At 43.4% G+C, this 22,362-nt stretch overlaps 1 protein-coding gene across 9 annotated transcripts in view; it reads right to left on the bottom strand.

Moving 5' to 3' along the window:
• LOC143658779 (uncharacterized) overlaps positions 1 to 22,362 on the bottom strand; it is a 77,502-nt gene that overhangs the window by 53,641 nt on the left and 1,499 nt on the right. For 8 of the 9 annotated variants that reach the window (XR_013163302.1, XR_013163300.1, XR_013163303.1 and 5 more), the window contains exons 3-5: positions 9,037 to 9,234; positions 1,543 to 1,689; positions 1,039 to 1,167 (exon numbers count right to left, since the gene is read on the bottom strand). Coding sequence is in view for 1 of the 9 variants with exons in the window: in XM_077131064.1 (XP_076987179.1) it covers positions 701 to 855; positions 1,039 to 1,167; positions 1,543 to 1,689; positions 9,037 to 9,234 (629 nt within the window). In the remaining 8 variants the exon portion in view is untranslated. Of the gene's footprint in view, positions 1 to 591; positions 856 to 1,038; positions 1,168 to 1,542; positions 1,690 to 9,036; positions 9,235 to 22,362 lie in introns of those variants that run through there. The other variant, XM_077131064.1, reaches the window with a different exon arrangement.

A 22,362-nucleotide genomic window follows, 5' to 3' on the forward strand; every position in this document is an offset into this window, starting at 1 on the left:
CTGCCCTCCCCACCTCGAGTCCTGGGCGTCGAGGCAGGGCAGGGAGGGACAGGAAGGGGCAGGCACAGGTGAAGGCAGACGGGGAAAGCCTCAGACCCCAAAGGGCAGAGCGGGGACGCGAGACCGGTTCGTACACGCCGGGCCCGACCCTGCCCTGGGGGAGAGGGGGCCACTGAGCGTCGGACTCCAAGAAGATCGTGGTGCCCAGGTTTTATTGTGGCGGGGAAGCCAGGAACGCGGCGGAGGGGGCTCGGAGCAAGCCACCAAGGGGGCGGGGGTAGCAAGTGCTGGGCGGCGTCAGCTGTGCCTTGGGACAGCCCTGGACATCCCGGCGACCAGGGTCTGGAAGGACCGGGTCGGGCTTCAGGGATGTGATCTGCGAGCGGCGGCCCCGAGGGCGACGCTAGGCGGGGGCCGGGGCCACACGGACCTCTGGCCGTGCGAGGCGGACGGGCGCAGGAGTGTGCTCCGGTGCGGGGAGCGACCCCAGCGAGAGGCGAGTCCACAAGCGGGCTGGGGCGCCGCGCGCCGAGGGGCGGGGCCTTGCGCGGGGGCGGGGCCTCAGGGGTACCTGCAGGTCCCCGTCGGGGAGGGGCGGGGCCGGCACCTGGTCGCAGGTTCGGGTCAGAGTTAAGAGGCTTCTGGATAAAGTAGGAGAGGCTTAGGGGTTGTCCTGGAGGATGAATGAATTGGGATGGCTCTAGATAGGCAAAGGGGTCGCGTTTGAGTTCTTCGGTTTAAACGAGCATTTCCGGGCGTCCTGCTGCAAGGCCCACCGGCGGTAGCTCAGCCGCCGCTCTGTGTACTGCACCCCTGAGCTCCACATGCCCATGTGGTTTAAGAAGGACAGGACGCCTGCAGCAGGGGTCAGGGTGGCGGGTGCGCCTCGGAGCCCGGCCTGGGCCCCGCCCCCGCGGCTGGCCCGCCCCCATCAGCCAAGGCCCCGCCTCTCGGTAACCCGGGCCCTGCCCTCACCGGCCCAAGCCCCGCCTCCTGGCCCTCGGGCACCGCCCCCTCCGTCCAAGGCCTCGCCCTCACCGGCCCACAGCATCATGGCGCTGGCGCCCCAGCACAAGTAGAAAGTCACCAGGTAGGATACCCGTGGCCTCGGGTGCAGCGTCTCGCAGTTGACTATGAAGAGCGTCAGGCTGAGGAGAATCAGGAGCCCTGCACTGGGGTGGGGCCAGAGATGGACACGAGGCTGGACAGGGACACACACCCCTCCCGCGCACGCCCTCCTCCCACACACACCCCCTCTCCCCCACACACACACCCCTCCCGCGCACGCCCTCCTCCCACACACACCCCCTCTCCCACACACACACACCCTGTCCCACGCACTCCTCCTCCCCGGAACAACCTCCACACAGCCCCCCTCCAGCACACACCCTGCCTGAGCAGGAGAAAGCTGGAAAAGGCGGAGCTGAGGAACGCACCAAGACTGGAGCAGAAGAGCCGGGCAAAGACAGAGACCTGGTGACGCCAGGCCCTGGGGGACACCCCACGCCATTGGGGAGGGTGCCTTCCATGAGCCCCACTTACCGACGCTGATGCAGAGGAAACTGAAGACCAGGTCGACTTTGGTGAGACGGCGGAAGGTGGGGTTGAAGGAGAAGGCCATGGTGGGGAGGAGAAGGAGGCTCAGGCCCAGGGCCAGGATCATGAAGCCTGTGCCCAGGTGGAGGAGAACTGAGGGGGAGACAAGGCTGAGAGGGCCCCGCGGCAAGCACAAATGCCCAGGTGCCCCCATAACTCCCCTGACAGAGCACCCCACAACTGCACCTCCCAGTAAACACCCCAAAGTCACCCCCGCACCCTGGTGAGAGGGCCAGCAGTTATCCCCAGAGTCTGCCCACAGGCATCACTCCCACTCCCATCTCTCCCAGAAACCCCCAAATAACTCCAGTTTCACAAAGTCACCTCAAGACACCACAAAAGTCAACTCAAGTTCTCCCCACTTACACCCTCAAACTTGCCCCAAGGACACCCTACAGAACCCTTTCAATCATTTCCAGAGTAACCCCCACAAGTGCCCCCAAGTCACCCTACTCATATTCCCAAAAGATGTCCCATAGCAATTCACGTTAATGCCCTCACTTTAGAACCCTGTCACCCTCGTCATTTCCAAAGCTGCCCCATTTCTGCTCAAATCTCAGTGTCATCCCCACTCAGCACAAGCTCCCCACAGACATCCCCCACAGAGCACAAATACATGCAGAACTCCCAAATCAAATCATTTACAACCAATATGCCCAAAAGCTGAACTCCCAAGCCATACACCTGGTTTAAAATCGATACATTTTAAAGTTATCAATTTACGTTTCCAACAGGACAGGAGTGTTTCAGCCCCTTCTCAAAAGTGCATCTCCGCCTTTTATACCTTTTCCTTCTTTGCCTACTTTTCAACAGCGCAAGACCCTTTTAGCCAAATGAGCAAAGACCCCATCTGCTTTGCTTCTGGCCAGCAACACTTTGCAAGCACCTGAAAGGGGAAACCTTCCAGGAAAGGTCAGCCATATACAGAATGGCTGTAGTGCACTCTGGGCCCTGGGAAACACCAGTTCCCTCGGGTCTTCCTGTTCCCAGGAGAATTTAAAAAAAAACAAACAAAAAAAAACAGGCAGGGAGAAGGGACTGAGCTGGGAACTGAAACCTGGAACAGAGAATTTGGTCTGCCCAGCACAACGGCCATCTCTTTGGGAGGACAGGACATTGAAGCCAGTCCCATCACCGGGTCCCCATGTCCCTGTCCACTGAAGCTGGCCCAAAGATGGGCACAAACTGAAGCTCTGCCCTGGGATATTTTCTAACTGGAGCTGCCAGGGAAGATTTCCCGCCTCTAATCAAGAGGTTTGTACGATTGGAGCTGCCTGAACCTTGGACCCCGCTCAAGGGGGCCAGGCAGCCTGACAGAGGGAGACTAAAAGGAAAAAGCAGACAATAGGGGAGACAGAGAGTTGAGATGCACTCAAGTCCCTTGCTTGGTTTGGTCAGGAGTGGATGTTTGCAGTTTACCTCCCCACCGTGCATTTCACCTCCTGCCTGCCCCCACTCTCTGCCACAGTCATAAACCAATCAATGCATTGCATTTTCTGACCATAATTGGTTCAGGGTGCCTGTGTGACCCAAGCTGCATAGGACTCTTGCAGGACTAATTTTGGCTCCTTTTTCCTTCTGACTTGAGGCTCAAGTTATTGTTTGCTCACAGCTCCACTGCCCAGCCTTCCCTTGCTGTATTTCAAAGACTACGCTTCCCTGCCTCCTCTGCTCACTGACTTACCAGTATGTTTGGCTAATGGGAGACACTGGCAGAAGACTGCAGCTGTGAGGAGGGGAGAAGCCAGGGCATTCTAGCCACTTCAACAACTCCCACCATGGAGCCCTCCATGCCTTCCAGATGGCCACAACTTCTGGCCTCTGAAGCTATCACCTCCTCCCCTCATCCCTCTGGCCTAGGGGAATAGCAGCTCTCTTTGCCTGCTAATTCCTGGTTTGCCTCAGCTCTCCTGTTGCCCATGAAACCAATTCCCTATATTCATTTCCTGCTGAAATGTGTGGAATGACTTGCCACTACATGGCGTCTGGAGAATGAAGCCAACTCAAGTAGTCAGAAAGACACAGTAATGACTGATGCTATTATCACTTGATCCCTTGAATCCAGCCAGACCTGAAAACAGTCCTGTGTGCCCCCTTTTCACTTAGATGAGCCCATAAATTCCTTTTTACACTCAACTAGTTCAAGTTAGAGTCCCTGTCACTTGGGACCAAAGATTCCTGATTCTAGGTCCCTTCCTTAGGTCAGCAAAGAGGAGACCCAATGCCACCTCCATACCACACACCAAAATTTACCACCAATGGGATTAAAGAAAAAACTCATACAGTCAAACCCTAAAAATAACTAAAAGAAAATAGAATTGGACATTCATCACAAATTTGAAGGGAGAATAATTTCCAAAGCGGAGAAACAATCCATAGAGCTATGGAGGCAAAGGGGGAAGAATTTGACAATATAAAAATTCTAAATTTTGGCACCTTAAAAAAAATAAAACCCTTCATAATCTACATATGTCATTTCTTTATGCCAACCATAGAACTTTGTAAAGTCTTAGTGTTCAATAAACAGTACTTTATCTTTTAAAAGAGAACTATAACACAACCAAGTGTGTTTACATATATATATACACATATACACAGACGTACATATGTGTATGTGTATAGCCATTCTCATATAAATGTAGAGAATATGCCTAGAAGAATAATGGGAACTTTACGGTGACTTAGTAGCATTGGTTGCTCCCAGGGAGGGGAAGTGGGTGGGGTGAAGAATGCAAATGAGATGATGACTTTTGTATTTTTGAAAATGTAGAACCATGTGCATGTATTACCTATTTGTATTTGTTTCCTAGGGATGCCATAACAAAGCACCACAAACTTGGTGGCTTCGCACAAAAGAAATTTCTTCCTCCCAGTTCTGGAGGCTAGATGTCTGAAAGCAGGGTGCGGGCGGGCCGAGGGCTCTCTGGAGGCTCTAGGGGAGGACCTCCGGGCCTCTCCTCACTTCTGCTGTGTGCCAGCCGTCCTTGGCTTCCTTGGTTTGCTGCTGCAGCCCTGCAGCCCTCCAGCCTCTGCTCCTGTCATCTCATGGCCTTCTCCCAGGGCGTCTGTTTTCTCTTCTTATTATAAGGATAGCTGTCAATAGACATGCCAGTATGGCCTCATCCTAACTAATTACATCTGCAAAGGTCCTATTTCCAAATTAAGTCACATTCTGAGATCCCAGGTATATACAAGTTTGGGGGGACATCACTTCAGCCCACTACATGATTCAAATAAAATAAATGCAATTTACATTTCAAAATAAATACAAATTTTAAACCACACAAAGTTAAAAGTTTTAGAACAAATGAGGAATGTAACAAACGTTCACCATTCTTTTTCATCTTCCCAGCACCTTTGAACACCAGTTCTCTGTTTGAGAAATTTCCCAGCTGATCCATCCACATCTCCTGTGGTAAACTGAATTATATACTCCAACGAGACATGCTCTTTTTAATTTTTTTAATATTTTCATTTTTAAAAGAAAACCTCTCCCTTCTCTCCTCCCCTTCAACCTCTAATCTGAAGAGACATGTTCTTTATATAAATAAATAAATATATATATAATATATATATTAAATTTTTAATATATATATAATTTTTATTAGAGAAGTTATAGGTTTAGAAAAAATTATGCAGAAAATAGAGTTCCAAATACACACACACACAGATTTTCCCTATTATAACACCTGACATATGTGTGGTACCTTTGTTACAACTGATGAAAGAATATTATTATAATTGTAGTATTAACTATAGTCCATGGTTTACATTAGGGTTCACTGTTTCTTTTGTACAGTCCTATGAGTTTTTGTAAATTTTTATTCTAATATATATAAAACCTAAAATTTCCCCTTTTAACCACATTCAATTACATTACAGGTGTTAATTACATTCGCAACATTGTGTTACCATCTCCACCATCCATTACTAAAACTTTTCCATCACCCCAAACAGAAATTCTGTACCTATAACCTGGCCCCTGATAACTGTATTCTATGAATTTTCTTATGCTAATTATTTCATATCAGTGAGAGCATACAATATTTGTCCTTTCGTGCCTAGCCTCCAGGCTTATTTCACACATCATAATGTCTTCAGGGTTCATCCATGTGGTCACATGTATCAGAACTTCATTCCTTTTTATGGCTGAATATTCTGTTGTGTAGACAGACCACATTTTGTTTATTCATTCCTCTGGTGATGGACACTTGGGTTGCTTCCACCTTTTGGCTACCATTCATAATGCCACTGTGGGTATCAGTGTGCAATGTCTGTCCGAGTTCCTGCTTGCAAAGACATGGCTGTCATTCCTGTGGGTGGGAACTTATAAATCAGGCCCTTTGAGGATACACTATCAATTAAAGTATGGACCATTCATGGATGGTATCCTCTAAGTTCTTATTTTGGTCTTTGAATCAAGGTGGGACCTTAATCCATATGACTGGAAGCCTCATAAAGAAAAGTCCAGAGTCAGAAAAAGACATAGGAGTGGATCAAGGACCTTGATCAAGGACTTCACCACAGGACAGGACACAGAGATGCAAACAAACTACAGAATGCTACAGACTTTAGGACAAAAGCACTGCCTTGCAAATGCCTTGATTTTGGACATCTAACCTCTGAAATCATGAGCTAACTAATAGATGCTGTGCTGGTCTGAATCTGTGGTGGACTCCAGAAAAGCCATGCCCTTTGATCCTCATTCAATATTGCTGGGTGGGAGCATTTTGATTGTTTCCATGAAGATGTGACCCACCCAGTTGTGGGTGGTAACTTTTGATTAAATGATTTCCATGGAGGTGTGTCACCCACTGAAGGTGGAGTTCCTAGCTGGAATCCTTTAAAAGAGGAAACATTTTGGAGAGAGTCCCTTTTTGGTAGAGCCACATGAAAGCAAGCAGACACCGCCATGTGCACCATGTGCCTTTCCAGCTGAGAGAAAAACATTGAACGTCGTTGGCCTTCTTGAACCAAGGTATCGGGATGCCTTAAATTGGGAATTTCTATAGACTTGTTTTAATTGGAATATTCTCTTGGCCTTAGAACTGTAAACTAGCAACTCATTAAATTCCCCCTTTTAAAAGCCAGTCCGTTTCTGGTATATTGCATTCTGGCAGTTAGCCAACTAGAACAGATGCCTATTGTTTAAGCCAACCCATTGTGTGGTATTTGTTATAGCAGCCAGGCAAACCAAGGCACCTCCCAATAAAGAACTCAAGCCGCTGCTTTTCCAGCTTCTCTTACAGCTAGAAACTGAGCACATGACTAGGCTCCGTCAATGGGACATGGCCATGCTAGGCTGGAAATCAGCAGCCATATGTAGGAATGGAATCTGTTCTGGTGGGCTGCCAAGAGAGAGGTTCCGCAGGGCAAGCTGCAGAGTATGTACCAGCCAGTCAGCTCTCCAGGAAGCCCTTGGATAGCTCCTGGTCTCTCAGCTTTCAACCCAGTGCTCTGTCCCTACAGGGATTCTACAAACTCCCCAATCATCCTTTGTAGATTTACTTTCTGCTTAAACCAGCTTGAGTTGGTTTCTTCTGTTGCTTCTTCTGAGAATCCTGACTTGTACAGTGGTTGTGTATCAAAGCTGTAGTTTCATCATCCCTTTTGAAGCAATGCTGTTCCATTCCTGGGATTCTATGCTAATGAAATGATGCTCAAATAAAATATTATAATATAGTTTGTTTCCCAGCCAGCATCTGTTTCCATTCCTCTGACAAGACCAATTTGATTTTGTTCAAAGGAAGTCTCCCATATTTTGCCCATGTGCTTCTGGCAGAAATTACTCCTCCATGAATTCTTGAGAAAATATGTGCTCCAACCCAGCCAATCATGCAGGATATCCTCCTGGCTACATCAACTGGTTCAGTGAAGAGCATGAAATCTCAGATGTGCTGGGGTTGAATCATGTCACCCACAAAAGCCACATTCAAATCCTGACCCCATTGTCCTGTGGGTGTGAAACCATTTGTAAATAGGACCTTTGAAGATGGCAAATGGACTCTGCGGATGGAATCCTAGATGATCCTATTTATATGTGGCCAAATGTCTTAATCCATATGACTGGAGTCTTTACAAACAGAGGAAATTTGGATGCAGGCAGGGAAGGCAGAATTCATCAGAAACCAGAAACCAGAGGAACAGATGAAAGGAAAGTTGTCATGTGATGGAGGATTGACGGAATGCTACAGTCTGGGAGAAAGCCAGCTTTGCCAGTATCTTGATTTTGGACTTCTAACCCCCAATCCGTGAGCCAATAAGTTCCTTTGGTTTAAGCCAACCCATCGTGGGTCATCTGTCACAGTAGCCTTGGCAGACAAGGCACAAGGGTATTAAATCAGATCCCATCAGAGCTAATCCTGAGAAGTTTTCTTGTCAGCCACAGAAAGCACCCCTTCCGTGGCTGTCCACTAATAGGACCGTCTACTCTCATCCCTGTGGTTGTCCACTGGTACCATGTAATACAGGAGCCGCTCACGGCCCCCATGCCACTTCATGGGCACAACATGCCTGTGAGCCCAAGATGAAGAAACCTGCACCTCGAGATGGCAATAGACAGATCCCCAACAGGGTCCTTTGAGCATCTTAAGACCCAGCAGTACCCAAATCTGGATAGATCTGTGGATCTGGACTTCTCCATAACTTGAAGCTATAAACTACATGTTCTTCTTACTTAAGCCAGTTGGAGTTTAGGAGTCATAAGAGAAAGAGAGATTCTAAGTAATTAATAATATCAATGTCCATACAGTATTCTGGAAGTTTCATTAACACTTATTTGAGATCTGAAATGAAGGTAGGTAAATTGGTTGAAAAAAATTCCTTATAATAATAGAATAGTGCTTAAAATGGGCCAGGCACTGTTCTACTTCCTTTCCATGTTTTAATTCACTTCCTCTTCCAACAACCCATCAATACTACTATTATAGCCATTTTAGAGATGAGGAAGTTGAGGCACTGGAAGGTAAAGCAATATGCCAACATCATCCAGATGTCAAGTGGCTGAGCCAGGAGGGTTCAAACCCATGTGGTCTGGCTCCAGATTCTGGGCTGCCTCTTACTGCAATGCACAAGGGCCTTCAAGATGCAGAGATCTAGAAGGGGGCAAAATTTTTTCTAAAAGAGGTGAAAGCCTCTTGTCACCTTAAAAAAAAAAACTGTAAGAGAGAGAAAATGGCGGTGCCTTCAGTAATCTAATCGCTAGGCAGATCGGTTTGGGTAACGTATAATGCTCCCCTTTCTGTGCACAGTCCTACCCCCATTTCCCTCAATAACTAGTTTTAATTCCAGGAGGCTCCCTCCCCACACCTGCAGAGAATCTCCAGAGGATTCTAAATACGCCTCCAAAGAACACACCAAGAAATCTTCCTCTAGATCACTCTCAACGCTCTCCAGTGACCCCTTGGGAGAGCCCCACGGCCCATCCAGGCTCCTACTGACCAGTGACTTGGCCCAGGTTGGCACACTGGTTCCTCCTGCAGTCAGTCCAGAAGCCCAGGTAACCGGTGTAGGAGCCCCTCACGTAGGCCATGCGCCCATCCACAACACTGAGCATCATCAGGGCCGAGGCGGTGCTGAAGGCCAGAGCCCAACCCCTCAGGATGAACTTGCGATCCTCCTCCCAGGACGAGACCAGCTCTGCTGGGAAAGAAGAGAGTTTTGGGGACCTAGATCTGCCCACCTCCCCATTACAGCCTGGTCTCCATTCCCATCCCAACCCAAAGCTTGTCTTTACCCCATTTATCCCCGTCTACCTCAACCATCTCCCCGATCCTCACCCAAACTCTAACCACAATCTCATTCCCATCTCTATTCTTATCCCATCCCCAACCTTGCCTCCATCTCCAGAACCGCCATCCCATCCACAATATCCTCCAAACACAATCCCATCCCTCTAATTCCAAACACATCCTCATTCCCATCTTAATACTAATGCCAAACTCATCCAATATTCACAAGCTCATCATAACCCTTCCCCAGTTGCTATTCCCCAAAACTTAGCTCCCTTTCCATTCTCAACCCCATTCCCTCATCTGCATCCATGTCTCAAATCCCAACCCAAATTCAATCAGGACACAGACAACCATGACATTGGTGACAAGGCACATTCTTGAAGGGTGAAAAGCATGAACACGAACGGTGCAAAGTCATTCACGTGTTCAGCCAACATTTGCCAACTGCCCATAATCCTGCCAACCTTCCCAATCTCATCCCAACGCTGCCCCCACTGCTCACTTATCTCCAGCCATTCTAGGCTTCACAAGGCCCCTCCCCTACCAAGAGCTTTCCCACCTTGGGGCCTTCATTCAGCTCAGCCTGTTCCCTTTGCCTGGGACTCTTTGCCCAGACGAACTAATCACCTTTAGATTTCAACTCCCCCATCTTTGCCCAGACGAACTAATCACCTTTAGGTTTCAACTCCAGTGTCAGTTCTTCCACATTTCCTTCCCTGAACCCTACTCCACCCCAAATTCTTAGTCAGGTAGCCCATTAAATATTCCTGTAGCACAATGTTCTTCTCCCTGACTGGATTTGTGATTAATTACTTGACTAATTCCACACACACACACCCATTCTACCCCAACAGACCTCCATGAGGGTAGGAAAAGGTATTTCCTACTGCAACCCCATCTCCTGGTAGAGAGCCCTGGCTATTTGTTAAATAAAAGGAGTAATGAGTGAACGCATGCCGAAATCAATGGGTGGAAGAATTAACGGTGTTCAGTAATAATGATTCCTTTCTCTTCCTCTGTGGTCCATTCATTGTGGATTTCAGAGGAAGCTGAGTATTCAAGTCTGGAACTCGGGAAATATCTTAGGCGATAGAGAAAAGAAATTTTAGAATTTAAACCAGCATCTGTGAAGTGGAAAAAATCAACAGGATTTTTGTTAAAATGGGTTCTAATTCTGTTAACACATTATTAACCCATTCCATCTTCATAACAGCCCTGTGAAGAATTATTATCTCCATTTACAGAGGGGGAAACAGAGACACAGAGCAGTCAGATGAGTTGCTTAAGTTCACACATAGCTGGTAAGCACCAGAGCCATGATTCTAACCTAGGTAGTTTAGCCTCACAATACAGGGCCCAGACTCTTAACCACTATGCAATAATGCTTTTCATATCCTTAATATACAAAGAGTACCTACAATTCAATAAGAAAAAGATAAATGGGGAAAGAAGAAGAATAGGCTGCTCATAAAGGTAGAAATATCAATTTCCAATATCATATGAAAAGACATTCATCCTCATCACTTATCAAAGCAATACAAATAAATATTTAAAAATGACCACTGACATCTATTAAAATGGCACAATTAAAGTAACTGAACATGACCACTTTGAGGAGGGTGTTGCAACCCAGGAACTCCTGGAGGTTGTAAAATTAATGTAACTTTTTGAGAGGGCAGTTTCGTGGAGAGAAACTGACAGGGGAAAAAAATACAGTGCAGGCCTGGCACAACTGAATTGGAGGGCCAAAGAATGCTGTTTTATTATTCCTATTTTCAGATGGGAAACTGAAGTACAGGGTAAATGATATAATAGAGAGACAGCCTCTTATCTCTATATCACAACTAGACACCTAAAGATCCTCTGGGAAATCCATACACAACTGAAATTGTCAGTGCAAACTGGGTCTTTTGCTAGCTGATGGCTCACTGGCAGTGTACCGAAGGAGAGGAAAATGAAATTTATTGTTCTTATATATATCTGCCATTTTTCCTTCGTCCTCTCTCCTCTTCCTCTTAGACAAATCCTATTTTTGCCTTTGTGGATGAAATCAATTCATTTTTTTATTCTCTTGTATACAAGTAAATCATGTAATAGAATTAACTGTGTGTGTTGGAGTTACTGACAATGACAAACAGAATGGCCTTTTAAGAAGTGCATACCATTTGGCTTAGAATTTGTAATAAATTACCCAATGAGAATAGTAAGAAAGGAACTACAAACAAACAAACAAAAAATGGTCACTGCAATAATTTTAACCGTAGCAAATGAAAAAAAGAATTAAATTATTCATTCCACAAATATTTATTAAGCAGTTACTACATACCAAACCCTGTGCTGAGTGCTAGAAACGGAATTGGGCACCAGGCAGTTAGAGCCTCTGCTCTAGCTGGGGAAGACAGGCAATGCACCAATAAATATTGAGACGAAATATGGTAACTAATATGATACTGGGATAACCTAAATACCCAACAAGAGCAGATTGGTTGAAACATGCAACAGCCAAGCAGTGGGTGGCAAAGTCTGCTAGCCACCCCACCCCCTTCCCCAATAGAACAGAACCTCAACCTTTGAACTGGGCAAAGCCATCCCTAGAATAAAGACTACATTTCCCAGCTTCCCTTGTGCTTGATGTGGCCATGTGACTACATTTTGGCCAATGGGATATGAACACAAATGGTTAGGCTCTAAAAGGGAAGAAGCTTACTTCTCTTCCCGCTTTCCCCTTTCCCTTTGTTGGGGGAAATGTGATCAGAGAAGAGAGCTATGCAGACAACGGATGGTGGTGCAAAATAATAGAAGGAGCCCAGGCCCTGGTATCAGAGCTCACTTGTGGGTGAAATATTTTTTTTATAATTTAAACCACTCTTGTTTTTAATTTGAAACCCTGTTCCAGGAAACACCTCAACCAATCCACAGTAGAATTCCACATTTCTTTGATCCTAACATGCAGTTTTTTCCCCTGCATTTTAGCACCTCTGAAATCGGATGCATCATACAATCGATGGTATTTTAAAATCACCTTTTGGCCATTTTTTAACATTATAACATCCACTAATGATAGCTTCTTGGCTTCTATGAAATGCAATGCTATTGGGAAGTTAAAATATAATTATGTGGATATCCATGTAATTAAACAGAAATAGAGGTTTGTTGCGGGGGGCGGTTCCTAAGCTTGTCACGAACAGGGAAATTATACATGGGGAGGTTGTGGCAAGATGGTGGCTTAGCGAGATGTGGGATTTAGTTCATCCTCCAGAGCAGCTAGTAGATAACCAGAAACAGTACAGAACAACTGCTGGGGCCACGTCAGTGACCGAACACACAGTATACCCCAGTCTGGACCAGGTGAACCGGCTGCGAGCCCCCCCAGAACCATGAGGCCCCAAGCCGTGGCTGCTGGCACCCCTCCCCCACAGGTGGCTTCCCAGAGGGGAAAGGAGAGGGATTTTACCAGCAGCAGGGGCTGAGCTCAACTAAGCTTCAATTTTGGAATTAACAAATTCTGACTACTAAAAATAGGCCCCTAGCTCAGCTGAACCTCGAGTAAAAGTGGAGTTTGCTGAGTTTTGCCCTGATGCAGAGTGGGTAGGGCTGACAGAAAAAGAAAAAAGAAAAATAACAGGGGTTTTTTAAATTTGAAAAGGTCTGGGCCCTGCAGGAAAGGAGGGGGCACACAGGACCTGGAGATACACAGAGCAACGTACCAACTTCAGCTCTTGACGGGCAAACCCAAGGAATGGGGTCCGGCTCTGAAAAGGATTTTTCTTTTTCTCTTTTGTGGCTGTGTTTCTACAGCTTGTTTACTGTTTGGATACAGCTACAGGGCTTCTTGGGCTCCACTGCCCCAGGCATAGGCAGAATTGAGCTTGTTTGAGAGCATGTCTGGAGCACGTTACTTCCGCAGGAGAGCAGTGTGGCCCAGCTCAGGTGGAATCCCTCCCTCAAAGAATTCAGACCCCAGGGTCTGGAAAAGTGAAGCAATTAAAGCCAGCCTACAACCTCTCCTCTGTCTCCACCACACCCCAGCAGGGAGAGTCTGTTGAAGTTAAAGGTACCACATCACCTTATGCTGGTGGGATTTGTAGGCAGAAAAGCGCCATATACTGGGCAGGATAGGAAAAATGCAAAGTCCAGAGACTTCATAGGAAAGCCTTTTAATCTGCTCAGTCTCACCCTCAGAGAAAACTGACACAGGTGACTCTTTCCTCCTGAAAGGAGACCAGTTTGGTCTGCGAAAATCTGACTGGGGTGTATACTACCTAAGTACACCCTCCCAAGGGGTGGGGAAAAGGTACCATACAGGCAGGGCAAGAAACAAAAAAACAAGAACTGAAAAATTCTGATCTATTAAACAAGACCTAAGTGAGAGGACTAGAATAAGCTGAACTGAATGTCAAAGAACAGATAGACAACAAAGTCATCTAGCAAGAAAATCCTAGGGGGGAAAAAAAGTGAAAACAATCTCCAGAATAAACTAATTAAGGTAGTTAAATGCCTAGACACCAGCAAAAAATAACAAATCATACTAGGAAAATTGAAGAAATGGCCCAGTCAAAGGAACAAACCAGCAATTCAAATCACATACAGGAGCTGAAACAATTAATTCAGAATGTTCGAACAGACATGGAAAACCTCATCAAAAATCAAATCAATGAATTGAGGGAGGATATAAAGAAGGCAAGGAATGAACAAAAAGAAAAAATTGAAAGTCTGAAAAAACAAATCACAGAACTTGTGGGAATGAAGGGCACAGTAGAAGAGATGAAAAAAAAACAATGGAAACCTACAATGTCAGATTTCAAGAGGCAGAAGACAGGATAGTGAACTGGAGGATGGGATATCTGAAATCCAACAAGCTAAAGAAAATATAGGGAAAAGAATAGAAAAATATGAGCAGGGACTGGGGGAATTGAATGACAAACATGAAGCACATGAATATACGTGTCGTGAGTGTCATAGAAGGAGAACAGAAGGGAAAAGGAGGAGAAAAACTAATGGAGGAAATTATCACTGAACATTTTCCAACTCTTATGAAAGACTTAAAATTACAGATTCAAGAAGTGCAGCGTACCCCAAAGAGAATAGATCCAAATAGACGTACTCCAAGACACTTACTAATCAGAATGCCAGAGGTCAAAGAGAAAGAGAGAATCTTGAAAGCAGCAAGAGAAAAGCAATCCATCACATACAAGGGAAGCCCAATAAGACTATGAGTAGATTTCTCAGCAGAAACCATGGAGGTGAGAAGACAGTGGGATGATATATTTAAATTACTAAAAGAGAAAAACTGCCAACCAAGAATTCTATATCCTGCAAAATTGTTCTTCAAAAATGAGAGAGAAATTAAAACATTTTCAGACAAAAAATCACTGAGAGAATTTGTGTAAGAGACCAGCTCTGCAAGAAATACTAAAGGGAGCACTAGAGACAAATACGAAAAGACAGAAGAGAGAGGAGTGGAGAAGAGTGTAGAAAGGAAGACAATGAGTAAAGGTAAAAAGAAGGAAAACTAGATATGACATATAAAATCCAAAAGGCAAAATGGTAGAAGAAAGTACTACCCGTATGTAATAACACTAAATGTTAATAGATTAAACTCCCCAATCAAAAGACATAGACTGGCAGAATGGATTTTAAAACAGGACCCATCTATATGCTGTCTACAGGAAACACATCTTAGACCCAATGATAAACACAGGTTGAAAGTGAAAGGTTGGGGGTAGGCCGTGGTGGCTCAGCAGGCAAGAATGCTCGCCTGCCATGCCAGAGGACCCAGGTTCGATTCCCGGTGCCTGCCCATGTGAAAAAAAAAAAAGAAAGAAAGTGAAAGGTTTGGAAAAGATATTTCATGCAAATAACAATCAGAAAAAAGCAGGAGTAGCTATACTAATATCCAACAAATTAGACTTCAAATGTAAGACAGTTAAAAGAGACAAAGAAGGATACTATGTATTACTAAAAGGAACAATTCAGTATGAAGACATAACGATCATAAATATTTATGCACCAAACCAGAATGCTCCAAAATACATGTGGCAAACACTGAAAACGCTGAAAAGAGAAATAGACACATCTACCATAATAGTTAGAGACTTCAATTCCCCACTCTCATCAATGGACAGACCATCTAGACAGAGGATCAATAAAGAAACAGAGAACTTGAATAATACAATAAATGAGCTAGACTTAACAGACACGTATAGAACATTACACCCTACACAGCAGGATACACAATTTTCTCAAGTGCTCATTGATCATTCTCAAGGATAGACCATATGCTGGGTCACAAAGCAAGTCTCAATAAATTTAAAAAGATTGAAATCATATAAAACACTTTCTCAGATCATAAAGGAATGAAACTGGACATCAAAATAGGCAGAGTGCCAGAAAATTTGCAAATATATGGAGGCTCAACACACTCTTAAACAACCAGTGGGTTAAGGAACAAATTACAAGAGAAATCAGCAAATATCTCGAGGCAAATGAAAATGAAAACACAACATATCAAAACATACAGGATGCAACAAAGGCAGTGCTAAGAGGGAAATTTATTGCCCTAAATGCCTCTATCAAAAAAGAAGAGCAAGGGACTTCCGGAGAAGATGGCGGCTTATTAAGACGCGCGGGTCTTAGTTCCTCCTCCAGAACAGCAACTAAAGAAACAGAAACAATACAAAACAGCTCCCAGAGCCACGACAGAGACCAAAAAGACAGCGTACCCCATTCTGGAACGGCTGAACGGGCAGGGAGAATCTGCTGCGGTGAGATACCCGAGGGGCGCGCGCTTTCCCGGGCCGGGGCGACTGGCGACTGGGGTCCCTTCCACACACGTGGCTTCCCGGTCTGACTGGGAACATTGGATAGCGGGCCCTCCCGCCATGCTTGGCGTCTCGGGCCAGCTGGGCAATTTGGACCGGCACTCCCCCAAGCCGCGGTGGCCGGCGACCACCCCTCCACGTGCGGTTTCCCGGGCGGACTGCGAGATTCGGATTGGCAAGTTAAAGGAGCCACAGCATCTTTTACTGGTGGGACCCGCAGACAGACGAGCGCCACGAGCGCCACCTACTGGGCAGGAAAAGAAAAACAGAACCCAGAGATTTCACAGAAAAACCTTTCAACCAGCCGGGTCCCACACCCAGGGAAATCTGATCAAATGCCCAGACACCAGCAGAAAATAACGGATCACGCTTGGAAAATTGAAGATATGGCCCAGTCAAAGGAACAAACCAATAGTTCAAATGAGATACAGGAGCTGAGACAACTAATGCTGAACATACGAACAGAAATGGAAAACCTCTTCAAAAACCAAATCAATAAATTGAGGGAGGACATGAAGAAGACATGGGCTGAACAAAAAGAAGAAATGGAAAATCTGAAAAAACAAATCACAGAACTTATGGGAGTGAAGGACAAAGAAGAAAAGATGGAAAAAACAATGGATACCTACAATGGTAGATTTAAAGAGACAGAAGCTCCAATTAGTGAACTGGAGGATGGAACATCTGAATTCCAAAAAGAAACAGAAACTATAGGGAAAAGAATGGAAAAACTTGAGCAGGGGATCAGGGAACTGAATGACAATATGAAGCGCACAAATATACGTGTTGTGGGTGTCCCAGAAGGAGAAGAGAAGGGAAAAGGAGGAGAAAAACTAATGGAAGAAATTATCACTGAAAATTTCCCAACTCTTATGAAAGACCTAAATTTACAGATCCAAGAAGTGCAGCGCACCCCAAAGAGAATAGACCCAAATAGGCGTTCTCCAAGACACTTACTAGTTAGAATGTCAGAGGTCAAAGAAAAAGAGAGGATCTTGAAATCAGCAAGAGAAAAACAATCTGTCACATACAAGGGAAACCCAATAAGACTATGTGTAGATTTCTCAGCAGAAACCATGGAAGCTAGAAGACAGTGGGATGATATATTTAAATTACTAAAAGAGAAAAACTGCCAACCAAGACTTCTATATCCAGCAAAATTGTCCTTCAAAAATGAAGGAGAAATTAAAACATTTATAGACAAAAAGTCACTGAGAGAATTTGTGACCAAGAGACCAGCTCTGCAAGAAATACTAAAGGGAGCACTAGAGTCAGATACGAAAAGACAGAAGAGAGAGGTATGGAGTAAAGTGTAGAAAGAAGGAAAATCAGATATGATATATATAATACAAAAGCCAAAATGGTAGAGGAAAATATTATCCAAACAGTAATAACACTAAAAGTTAATGGACTGAATTCCCCAATCAAAAGACACAGACTGGCAGAATGGATTACGACCCAGCAATACCACTGCTAGGTATCTACTCAAAGGACTTAAGGGCAAAGACACAGATGGACATTTGCACACCAGTGTTTATAGCAGCATTATTTACAATTGCAAAGACATGGAAACAGCCAAAATGTCCATCAACAGATGAGTGGCTAAACAAACTGTGGTATATACATACGATGGAATATTATGCAGCTTTAAGACAGACTAAACTTATGAAGCATGCAATAACATGGATGGACCTAGAGAACATTATGCTGAGTGAGTCTAGCCAAAAACTAAAGGACAAATACTGTATGGTCCCACTGATGTGAACCGACATTCGAGAATCAACTTGGAATATATCATTGGTAACAGAGACCAGCAGGAGTTAGAAACAGGGTAAGATAATGGGTAATTGGAGCTGAAGGGATACAGACTGTGCAACAGGACTAGATACAAAAACTCAAAAATGGACAGCACAATAATACCTAAGTGTAATGTAACTATGTTGGAACACTGAATGAAGCTGCACCTGAAATATGGTTTTTTGTTTGTTTGTTTGTTTGTATCTTTTGTTTTTGTTTTTTCTTTTTCCTTTTTATATATATATATTTTTATTAGTATTATTATTTTAATTCTCTTCTCTATATTAACATTCTATATCTTTTTCTGCTGTTTTGCTAGTTCTTTTCCTAAATCGATGCAAATGTACTAAGAAATGATGATCATACATCTATGTGATGATGCTAAGAATTACTGAGTGCATGTGAAGAATGGAATGATTTCTAAATGTTGTGTTAATTTCTTTTCTTATTTTTTGATTAAAAAAAAAAAAAAGAAGAGCAAAAATCGAGGAATTAACTGTCCACTTGGAAGAACTAGAGAAAGAACAGCAAATTAACCCCAAAGCAAACAAAAGGAAAGAAATAATAAAAAGTAGAGCAGAAATAAATGAAATTGAGAACATGAAAACAATCGAGAAAATCAACAAAACCAAAAGTTGGTTCTATGAGAAAATCAATAAGACTGATGGACCCTTAATGAGGTTGACAAAAAGAAGAAGAGAGAGGAATGCAAATAAAATCAGAAATGGAAGAGGAGACATAACCACTGACCCCACAGAAATAAAGGAAGTAATGAGAGGATACACTGAGCAACTTTATGCTAATAAACTAGACAATGTAGACAAAATGACAACTTCCTAGAAAGGCATTAGCAACAAACATTGACTTGAGAAGAAACAGACGACCTCAACAAACCAATCACAAGTAAAGAAATTGAATCAGTCATTAAGGAGCTCCCTCAAAAGAAAAGTCCAGGACCAGATGGTTTCACATGTGAATTCTACCAAACATTCAAGAAAGAATTAGTACCAATCCTGCTCAAACTCTCCAAAAATTTGAAGAGGAGGGAAAGCTACCTAACTCATTCTACAAAGCCAACATCACCCTCATACCAAAGCCAGACAAAGATACTACAAGAAAAGAAAACTACAGACCAATCTCTCTAATGAATATAGATGCAAAAATCCTCAACAAAATTCTAGCAAATCAAATCCAGCAGCACATAAAAAAAAGTATACACCATGACCAAGTAGGATTCATCCCAGGTATGCAAGGATGGTTCAACATAAGAAAATGAATTAATGTAGTACACCATATCAACAAATCAAAGCAGAAAAACCACATGTTCATCTTGATTGATGCAGAAAAGGCATTTGACAAAATTCAACAACCTTTCTTGTTGAAAACAATTCAAAGGATAGGAATAGAAGAGAGCTTCCTCAACATAATAAAGGGAATATACGAAAAACCTACAGCTAACATCATCCTCAATGGGGAAAAACTGGAAACTTTCCCCCTAAGATCAGAAACAAGACAAGGATGCCCATTATCACCACTGTTCTTCAACATTGTGTTGGAAGTTGTAGCCAGAGCTTTTTCTTGTAGACAAGAAAAAGAAATACAAGGCATCAAAATTGGAAAGGAAGAAGTAAAACTCTCACTGTTTGCAGATGATATGATACTATATGTCAAAAACCCTGAAAAATCCACAGCAAAACTACTAGAGCTAATAAATGAATACAGGAAAGTGGCAGGTAAAAAGATCAACACTCAAAAATCTGTAGTGTTTCTATACACTAGTAATGAACAATCTGAGGGGGAAATCAAGAAAAAATTCCATTTACAATCACAACAAAAAGAATAAAATATTTAGGAATAAATTTAACTAAAGATACAAAAGACCTATAAAAAGAAAAATTGAAGAAACTGTTAAAAGAAATCGCAGAAAACCTAAATAAATGGGACGGCACACCGTGTTTGCGGATTGGAAGACTAAATATAGTTAAGATGTCAATTCTACCTAAATTGATTTACAGATTCAATGCAATACCAATTAAAATCCCCAAAACTTACTTTTCAGAGATATAAAAACCAATAACCAAATTTATCTGGAGTGGCAGGGTGCCCCGAATAGCTGAAAATATCCTGAGAAAGAAAAATGAAGTTGGAGGCCTCACACTACCAGACTTTAAGGTGTATTATGAAGCTACAGTGGCCAAAACAGCATGGTACTGGCATAAAGATAGATATACTGACCAATGGAATTGAACAGAGTGTTCAGATATAGACCCTCTCATCTATGAACAATTGATCTTTGATAAGGCAGTCAAGCCAACTTACCTGGGAAAGAACAGTCTCTTCAATAAATGCTGCCTAGAGAACTGGATATCCACATGCAAAAGAATGAAAGAGGATCCACATCTCACACCCTATACAAAAATTAACTCAAAATGGATCACAGACATACACGTTAGATCTAAGACCATAAAACTTTTAAAAGAAAATGCAGGGAAATGTCTTCTAAATCTTTTAATAGGAGGCAGTTTCCTAGATCTTACACCCAAAGCACAAGCATTGAAGAAATAAATAAATAAATGGGAACGCCTCAAAATTAAACATTTTTCTGCATCAAAGATCTTCGTCAAAAAAGTAAAAGACAGCCTACACAATGGGAGACAATATTTGGAAATGATATATCAGATAAAGGTCTAGTATCCAGAATATGTAAAGAGATTGTTCAGCTCAACGACAAAAAGACAGACAACCCAATTACAAAATGGGCAAAAGACATGAACAGACACTTCTCAGAAGAGGAAATACAAAGGCACATGAAAAGATGCTCAACTTCCCTCGCAAATCAAAACCACAATGAGATATCATCTCACACCCACCAGAATGGCCATTATCGATAAAAGAGAAAATGACAAGTGCTGGAGAGGATGTGGAGAAAGAGGAACATTTATCCACTGTTGGTGGGAATGTCAAATGGTACAACCTCTGTGGAAGGCAGTGTGGCAGTTCCTCAGGAAGCTAAGTATAGAATTGCTGTATGATCCAGCAATACTATGGCTAGGTATCTACTCAGAGGACATGAGGGCAAGAACACAAATGAACATTTGCACACCAATGTTTATAGCAGCATTATTTGCAATTGCCAAGAGATGGAAACAGCCAAAATGTTCGTCAACAGACAAGTGGCTAAGCAAGCTGTGGTATATACATACGATGGGATATTATGCAGCTGTAAGACAGAATAAAGTAATGAAGCATGTAACAACATGGATGGACCTTAAGGACATCATGCTGAGTGAGATTAGCCAGAAACAAAAGGACAAATACTGTATGGTCTCACTGATAGAACTGACATTAGCGAATGAACTTGGAGAATTTCAGTTGGTAACAGAGATGATTAGAAGACAGAAATAGGGTAAGATATTGGGTTATTGGAGCTAAAGGGATACAGATTGTGCAACAGGATTGATTGTAAAAACTCAAAAATGGATAGCACGATACTACCTAACTGTAATACAATTATGTCAGTACACTGAATGAAGCTGAATGTGAGAATGATAGACGGAGGAGGCCTGGGGGCACAAATGAAATCAGAAGGAAAGATAGACAATAAAGTCTGAGATGGCATAATTTAGGAATGCCTAGAGTATATAATGATAGTGACTAAATGTGCAAATTTAAAAATGTTTCTGCGTGAGGAAAAACAAAGGAATGTCAATAATGCAGGGTGTTGAAAATAGATGGTAATTAATATTTCAAAACTTTAATGTATGTGTGAGACTAAAGCAAAAATGTTTATTTGGTACAAAACTTATATTTTGACTAGTGCATTTCCTAATATAACTTATGTGAACAGCTTAATCGAACCCCATAAGTACATGGAACCTTGGGTAGGACATGAGATTTTGTAGGTTTGTCCAGAGTGATGTCCAAATAAATCCCAGAATGATTTGAACAGTGAATAAAAAGTATTTGCAAAGTCCCCTTCAGGGAATGGTGAGAAAGGGGGAAAATTCAACTTCCCCAAATGGAGAAGTCTTGATGTTCTCACAAGCAGTGGGGACAGCCAAAGCAATAGGCCGAGTCTCCAATCTTGAGGTCTGTTCATATGAAACTTAATTCCACAAAGACTACTTAAAATTAGGCCTAAGAGTTACCCCCAAGAGAACCTCTTCTGTTGCTCAGATGTGGCCTTTCTCTATTGGCCAACACAGCAAGCAAACTCATTGCCCTCCCCCTCTCTACCTGAGACATGACTCTCAGGAGTGTGGACCTTCCTGTCAACGTGGGACAGAAATCCTAGAATGAGCTGGGACTCAGCATCAAGGGATTGAGAAAATCTTCTCAACCAAAAGGGGGAAGAGCGAAATGAGACAAAATAAAGTGTCAATGGCTGAGAGATTCCAAACAGAGTCGAGAGATTA

The sequence above is a fragment of the Tamandua tetradactyla genome, chromosome 16 (genome assembly GCF_023851605.1).
Source record: "Tamandua tetradactyla isolate mTamTet1 chromosome 16, mTamTet1.pri, whole genome shotgun sequence".
NCBI classification, from domain to species: Eukaryota; Metazoa; Chordata; class Mammalia; order Pilosa; family Myrmecophagidae; genus Tamandua; species Tamandua tetradactyla.